The sequence below is a fragment of the Lemur catta genome, chromosome 10 (assembly GCF_020740605.2).
Source record: "Lemur catta isolate mLemCat1 chromosome 10, mLemCat1.pri, whole genome shotgun sequence".
Lineage (NCBI taxonomy): Eukaryota > Metazoa > Chordata > Mammalia > Primates > Lemuridae > Lemur > Lemur catta.
Window position 1 is genome coordinate 1824289 of NC_059137.1, and position 7418 is coordinate 1831706.

The 7418-nt window shown below is 65.6% G+C and overlaps 1 protein-coding gene across 1 annotated transcript; it reads left to right on the top strand.

Annotated features, from left to right (window-relative positions):
- The first annotated feature begins 5143 nt into the window (after window positions 1–5143).
- Window positions 5144–7385, top strand: LOC123645911. The gene is made up of 2 exons (XM_045562439.1): window positions 5144–5165; window positions 5712–7385. The coding sequence occupies exon 2, from the start codon at window positions 6409–6411 to the stop codon at window positions 7312–7314; it is 906 nt and encodes a 301-aa protein (XP_045418395.1). The 5' UTR covers window positions 5144–5165; window positions 5712–6408; the 3' UTR covers window positions 7315–7385.
- Window positions 7386–7418: the final 33 nt, after the last annotated feature.

Consider the following 7418-nt stretch of genomic DNA (forward strand, 5'->3'; position numbering starts at 1 on the left):
CACCAGCTGCAGGGCAGCACCCGGCACCTCCCCGTCATGCCGAGGGCTCCCAGTACTCCGGGGAAACCTCCTCTTATCTTTGTGCCCTCCTCTCTGTCCGGGTTGACGTCTTGTTTGGGGGAGCACACCCCGCAGGTGGCTTTGTGCGTGAGGCGTCTTCACTCCACCCTCTGTGCGAGCGGCAGGATGGTCAGCTGGGCTGGGTACAGAATTCTAAGTCGGGAAACATTTTCCTTCCGAAACACAAAGGCGTTTCCACACTGGCTTCCAGCGCCTAGAGCTTCTCTTGAGACCCAGGCACGTCAGACCGCTCATGGGCGTCCCGTGAGCACACGCCCAGAAGGACCTGCCAGGTGACCGTGCATCACGGGTAGGCCCGTTTACCGTCCTCGTGGCCATGTGCCTGGTGCTGGCCAGAAGGACACCAGGCATGGCCAGCAAGGCTGATGGGAGACCCCCGCAGGCCAGGGGCTGTTACAGATAGCTACAGAGAGAGGGGCCCTCACATAACAGAAGCCAGAGGGTGGCACTTAAATGCCAACAGCCAGGAGGTTACAGATGTCACAGCTAATGGCAGGGCCAGAGGAGTGGCCCCCTGGGAGAGCTGTGGAGCCAGCTAACAGAACGCGGTGTCCCTGGGCGGGGGAGAGGGCGGCTGTCCACTTGCACCACAGAGCACGTCAAGGATGGGAGACTGAGGCGTCGCAATCTTTGCTCGGGTTAGGACCTGAGCCAGTTTTCAGCCCTGGAACCCGCTGACTGGGGAGGTGGCCGGGAGCAAGGGCCATACAAGACTCTGGCACATACAGGACAAAATGCCTGGTAAGGACACCCCAGCCCTTCTCCACGGGGACTTCTAGTAACTGCACTGGGGAAGCGGGCCACCAGACACTGAAGGACTGCAGGGTCAGGTTGAGACCGGGGACGGCCTCACAGACGGGCCTCTGTTGGAGCGGCAATTAGCGGAGCTCTGCCCAGGCTCCGGCCTTCAGTGGTCGTGCCCCGCGCAGCAGGCGTGATCGGGGTGGACACACTGGGCTGTCGGCACCGTCAGTCGGGTCCTTGGTCTGTGGGCTAAGAGCCACCGTTGTGATCACAGTGGGGAAGGTTAAGGGAAGCCTGAAAAACCACGCCCCTCCCTGGCCAAGAGTGTAGAGAAAAACAGTTTCCCCTCGGGGGAGGGAGACGGCGCTGGCTGGCGCCATCCTCAGGGTCTGAAAGATGCAGGGGTTGGTGCCACCAAGCCGGCCAAATGCATCAGTCTGGCCCCGACCACCCTGAGCAGATCCTGGGGTGACCGCAGCCTGCGGAGAGCCTGACAGGCTCGGGATGTGGCATCTTCCCTGGTGCAGACTGACGTGGCTGCAGGGACACCGTCTGAGGCCCGTGATGTGGTGCGTTGTCATCGTGACCAGACGGACATGACACAGACAACCCGGTGCACTGACAGTTCTGCCCCAGGGCCACGCCAGAGCCCAGACCACCTGGACAGGCTCCAGAGCGTCACGTGGATCCAGTCCGTCGACGAGGTCATGGTGCTGGGCCGGCGGAGCAGGAGGCCTCGGGGTGACAGAGCACCCCAGAGCATGGTGGCCCCGGGCGGCAGTGGCGTGCCTGCTGTGCACTCGCGGGCTGTGACGGGCGGGAGCTTGGAGACACTCTGACACCTGCCTCGTGCGTGAGAGTTTGAGAGCGTCAGTGGCCGGTGCACCTGGGCTTCCCCTCCAAAGCAAAAGCCGGTTGTTGCTCCTCCCACCACGGGGTGGAGACGCTTGGGTCCGGGTGGGCCTGTTCAGGGCCAGGGAGGTGGCACAGTCCACACCTGGCCCGTGCTCTGGCCATCTGCTGGTGACCGGGAGGCTGCCAGCTTTGGGCGGACCCAGGGCGGGCCAGACTGAGCAGCAGGCGGGGCTGCAGGGCTGGGAGCCCCGCCCAGGCCCACGAGCCAGGAGACCTGCCGGGGGGTGTGTGTCAGGGCTGGGGGAGCCCGGCTGGTGGGGTTTGTGGCAAGCCCCAGTGGGAGGCTCACAGCCCAGGCCCCGGGGTTGGAAGAAAGGTTGACGCTGAATGTACGTGTCCCCCAAATGCATATGCTGAACTCTACCCCATCCCCGTGTGGCCATACTTGGAGTAAGGAAGCGATTAGGCTAAACGGAGGCGTGAGGGTGGCCCTGGTCTGGGAAGTTAGTGTCCTTGGCAGAGGAAGCGCCAGAAAGGCCGCATGAGGACACAGTGAGCAGGTGGCCTGTGCCAGGAAGAGGCCCTGACCAGAAACCAAGTCAGCCAGGACTGATGTCAGCCTTGCAGCCGCCAGGACCGTGAGCACTGAGTGCCGCTAGAGCCGCCAGGCTGTGGTGGTTTGTTCCGGCAGCCCAGGCAGACCGCGACACACGCCTTTTGGAAACCCAGTCCTGGTGTGCTGCTGCCCCGGGGAGAGACGGGCACCTGGCCAGGGGTGAGCAGGAGGCAGCAAGCACCACCCCCAAGCCACGGGCAGGCCCAGTAGGGCCCGCCATGAAATGGAGTGGGGGGCAGGAGGTGTGGCTGCAGGGCAGGTGCCCACCTCGTGCCTCTGGCTGCCCAGGGCTCACGGGGCGCTGCAGGAGGAGGGGAGGCCCCCTCGGCTGGGGGTGGCTCAGTGCAAGCAGAGACGGAGACCGAGACCTCAGCTCAGTCTCCCTCCGGGAGTCCCCACAAGGCCGCGGTGAGCTCAGCCTCCAGCGGCGAGCGAAGATCCCGCACAACTGAGCACACGGCACTGCCCGGCCTGCGGGGCAGCATCCCCACACTGCCGGCCAAGGCTCACAAAGTGGCCGTGGTGGCAGAGATGGAGGTGAGAGCTCTTAGCGACCGAGCTCAGTCCAGCTGCCGTTGCCCCCAAGTGCCCGGCCGGACGGCACTGAGCCCTGGGAGGGCTGGGATCCCAGTGGAGCCCCCCTCAACCACGCTGGGCCTCTTCTGTCCTGCATACGTTTTCTGGGTATGGGTTTGCCTTGGCAGCCACAGGGCCTCAGCCAGGACCCCCTCGGACAGGGGTGGCATGTCTGGGCCCCAGCATGGGCCCCCACCACATGGCATCATACTGGGGGCCCACGTTCACCAAAGAGGCAGGGAGTGAGCTGGTGACCCTGAACTTGCGGGGCATAGCGTCAGCCGGGGGCACCGCCTGGCGAAGGGAGGGTGCCCTGCTCCTGGCAGTGCACACTCGAGCCTCGGACCTCCACATGCAGCCCTGTCCCTGGCAGGAAGGACCTGTGGCCTGGAGCCCAGGGGTGGCAGCAGGGAGGTCCCACTGCCATCTCTCCAAAGGCCCATGGGGACCCGGTCTTCTTGCCCACAACTCTGGGCTCCGTGGCAATGGCAGGGGCCGTGGTTCAGCCCCACAACCTCTCCCTCAGTTTCCCTCAGGGAGGAGGCCCACGGAAGTCCCAGAGAGCTGCTCTCCGATGTGGATGCCAGTGAGCGAGGGGTGGTCCGTGGGAAGCCTGGAGACCCCTGGAGGGAGCGCGTGCACCCAGACCCCGCCTCACCACCTGCGTCCCGAGAACCGACCCGAGACGGGCAGCGGGGACGGAAAGCAAACGAGTGGCTGTGAGGTTGGCAGGCGTTGGCTCTGACCCTGCACGGCTTCCTTTTGGGCTGATCAAGCCCCCCAGGAGATGCCTCCACTCTCCTGCCCAGGGAATGGGGTGCTCGTGGTGGGCAGGAGCCCCCAAAGGGAGAAATCAGCTGCGTTTCTGTTTGCCGTGGAGGCCGGGTAGGATTTACTGGGGCGGCGGGTTCCTGTTCCCAGTTCTGTTTGGTTTGGCCGATGTTAAAACACTGCTCTCCTGCCACACGCCCAAGGCCGTGGGGTGCCTGGGGCCGCCCTCAGGACCAGAGCTGAACAGACTGTCCCTTTGCGTGTGCGTGTGCGTGTGCGTGTGTTTGCACGCTCGCACACGTGCATTTCCCCGGCACTCACGTCATCGCTCGTCTGTCAGGCCTGGCGGGGCACAGGGTGGGGGGAGGTCCGGGACGAACCACCACGGGCCAGGTCCACGTGTGCCCACTTCCCATGTGCCCTGCCTGCCCCCACAGGCCCTGGGGACATGGCCTGGGACACAGCCTGTAGCTGCCAGCGAGTGCCCCGGGAATGCAGCGTGGCCAGGTGTCCCAGCTGACGTGGGCAGCGAGCAGCCTCATGTGGCCTTGAGCTATTTCCCGGGCTGCGAGTCACCTCCCAGCGAGGCGCTCAGGCCTTCAGGGGTGGGACAGACCGCTTCCTCCCGGCCCACCTACCCCCCTGCGGCCCCACCCTCCAGGGCGGCAGCGGGTGACCCTGTAATGGGACTCAGGGCCACAGGGAGGGACGCGGGCCCACGACTGTGAGGAAGAATAAGCCCTTTCTCAGGGCAACGAGATTATTTCGCAACAGTGGTAAAACCAAGTGTTCTCTTCATTTGAGATTATTAAGAAACAGCGGTCACACTGAGTATCCTTTTTACGTGTGTGTGTGTGGCCCTCCCTCCCTGACCCCGTCCCCCTGCCCAGTTTGGGATCCACGCAGAGCTTGGCCAGGAGCCATCACGTCCCCGGGTTGGGCTCGGCCCCCAGCCAAGGGCACCTGGGGGAACCTGGGCCCTGCAGGAGCCGCCCGCTGGGGATGAGGCCCAGGGGGTGGGAGCAGGAGGAAGCCAGGGTCTGAGAGGCCGTGGGCTGCCACCCCCACCACAGGGACATTCCAATCTAGCCCTAGCCCTGGCAAACCTCAGCAAGGCCTCGAGGCTGTGTGCCCCATGGAGGCCCATGGGCCACTGCTCTGTCCCTGGGCTGCCTTTCCTGCCTGGTCCTCACCCAGGGGACCGCACCAGCCTGGAGTGTCCACCTCCCTCCAGAGCCCAGGCCCCCACTGCCAGGGTTCAGCCAAGGACCCTGCAACTGTCCCTAGCCAAGAGGCTTGTCCAGGACGACAGGTCAGGAAGCCAAAGCTTGGCCTCAGCTCCCCACCCACTGCCAGGCCAGGTGACCTTGGGCCAGTCACCGTTGTCTCCTCATCTGTGAATCAGCAGGGCGTATGGGGGTGTGGTGCATGCCAGGGAGGGCCCGGCGACCACAGGCCAGCTGGGGCAGGGCCCACAGGTAGAGGTGGCACCAACGATGACGGCCAGTGAGCAGGGCCCTGGGTATGCTGGAGTCACACTAGCCCTGGGCGCTGCGAGTCCAGCGGCTGGGGCCGGACCCCCTCACCGGGCACAGGGGAGGTGGGGCCTCCCCGCCCAAGGCAGTGCCGCCATCTGCGGAAGCCCTGTCCACGTCCCCTCCCTGCTCCCTGTGCAGTTGGTTGGGGCTAGAAGGAAGCGACTGGAATGGGAAATGCTTGTCTTCCCTCTAATGTCCCTTAGGGAATCAGGCTGGCCAGGGATGGAAGGGGTGTGCCCTGGCCCCTGGGGGAGGGTGCTGCCCTGGCTGGGGCACGGGGGAAAACACAGGATGGTGTGTAGTGTGGCGACCAGGAGAGCATGGGCAGCCAGTACCCGGGAGGAGGACGGGCAGAGGTGAGCAGAGCAGATGGGAGGGGAGGGGTGCCCAGTGCCAGGGGAAGGTGGTGACAGAGAGCTGGAGCCCAGGACATCCCTTCTCCATACAGGCAAAGCGTGTCGGGCTTGTCAACTGGCGCCTGCCCTTGTCACATTTCATCTCGGGGGGCCCTTCGTGGATTCCCTCAACAGGAGAGAGTCGGGTCCCTGGACAGGAGGTGCTCTGCGTGACGGGGCGGCCTCCAGGCCCAGCTCAGCGGGTTCGGGAATCTCTGCAGCTCTGGTATGAAGGCAGGACCCTCCCGTCCCATCACCCTGCCTCACGGAAGGAGAAGATGCTCTCCCAGCGGCGGCTGCTGTGGGGCCACAAGGCCCTCCCTCACTCCGTTCACGTAACACCACCATGGGGCCTTCTTGTCACCAGGCCACGGGCCAACGACACAAGGTTGCCACTGCGAGCCCTCTGTGGGCCTCCTGAAGCCCATGGCAGCCCCTGCCCTAGACGGTGCCAGTTCAGGGGTGCCCAGAAGAGGCAGCCGGAAGCCCGGAGCTGGAATCGCAGGCCGCTCTCTGCCCAAATGAGGGCGGTGCCCCAGCCGGCCCCCACCCGCCCTGCCGGGGCCAGAGCCTGGGCCGAGGCTGGGAGCAAGGCCCTGCCCGGCTCCTGCGGTCACTGTGGGGAGGGCGGGAGGGGTGTGCGAGCCCTCGCGCTGCGCCAGGGCACAGATGGTTCTCATTCCCTGCCGCCTGTCTTCCAGAGGAAAACAAACCAGCCAGGACCAACAGACCCTTTTTTATCTTGGGGTTATTTTTGTTTCCATTTTCCTTTGCCCGAAGCTGCTGTCCTGTGGGCTGCATTTTGCGAGGGTCTGGCTGGGGTGGCCTTGGCATGTTCCTCACCTTAGGGCGGCTCTCCCAGGAAGGCCTGGGGTGCAGGGAGGAGCCCCAAAGGAATGTCACCCACTTCCTGCTCCTGGACTGGTCCCTGTCCTACCACGGGTCACAGCCACCTTTCAAGGGTTTGGAGTCTCCTGATCAGAGCAGGAGGGGTGGGATTGGGATTGGCACTGGGGGTAGGGGAGGGCACAGGACAGCAGGGCAGGACCAGACAGCGAGGGCTGCTGTGTGCCCAGCACGAGGCCCTGGCCGGCTGGGGAGGAGGCCGTCAAGACCTCCAGAGCTGAGGGTGGATGAAGCCACCTTGTACCACCCAGGCCCAGGGACTCCCAGGAATCGGGGGAGGAGTAGGAGGGCAGCCTGCTGGGCGCCCCGTGGGGTGGGGGCACAGCCTGGCTGCTCTGCCTGGATCCACTCTGGCCTGCACGGCCGCCCCAGGAGGAGGGGGCTGGCTACACCCCATTGCTCAGAGGTCGGGAGGGTGCTGTGGTTACCCAGGGTCTCAGAGGTAGCACTGCAGGGAGGTGGGGGCTTGCCCACCGTCCCACAGCCGGGCAGAACCCGTGTTTGTCATCGGTTGCCCCAGGTTTGGCCAAAGCCGGGCATCCCTGGCCTAGCCCATACCCACTGGCAGAGGTGCAAGTCAGCGAGGCAGTGCAGGGACAGGACGGGAGGAGGGGACAGACAAGACCACCAAGGGGGAGGGGCGCCTGCCCGACAAAGGCTAGGGGGCCTCCAAGGCCCGGGCAGTGGGCGGAGCCCAGCAGGCTCAAAGTGGGGGTGTGGAAGAAAGGGGCCCCTCCCCTGCACTCCCCGGGGTGCGCTGGGGGCCTCCGCAGCGCCCCTCCCCGGGCGTGGGTCCCGCCCACCGGTCCGCGCCCCCTCCCCGCGGCGGTGACATCACGGCCACGGCGGCGGGAGGGGCGGCGGCGCCCCGCGCACATCACTTCCTCGGCGTCTCCCGCGGGGGAGGACGGCGGCGGCGGCCGGAGGGACGACGGA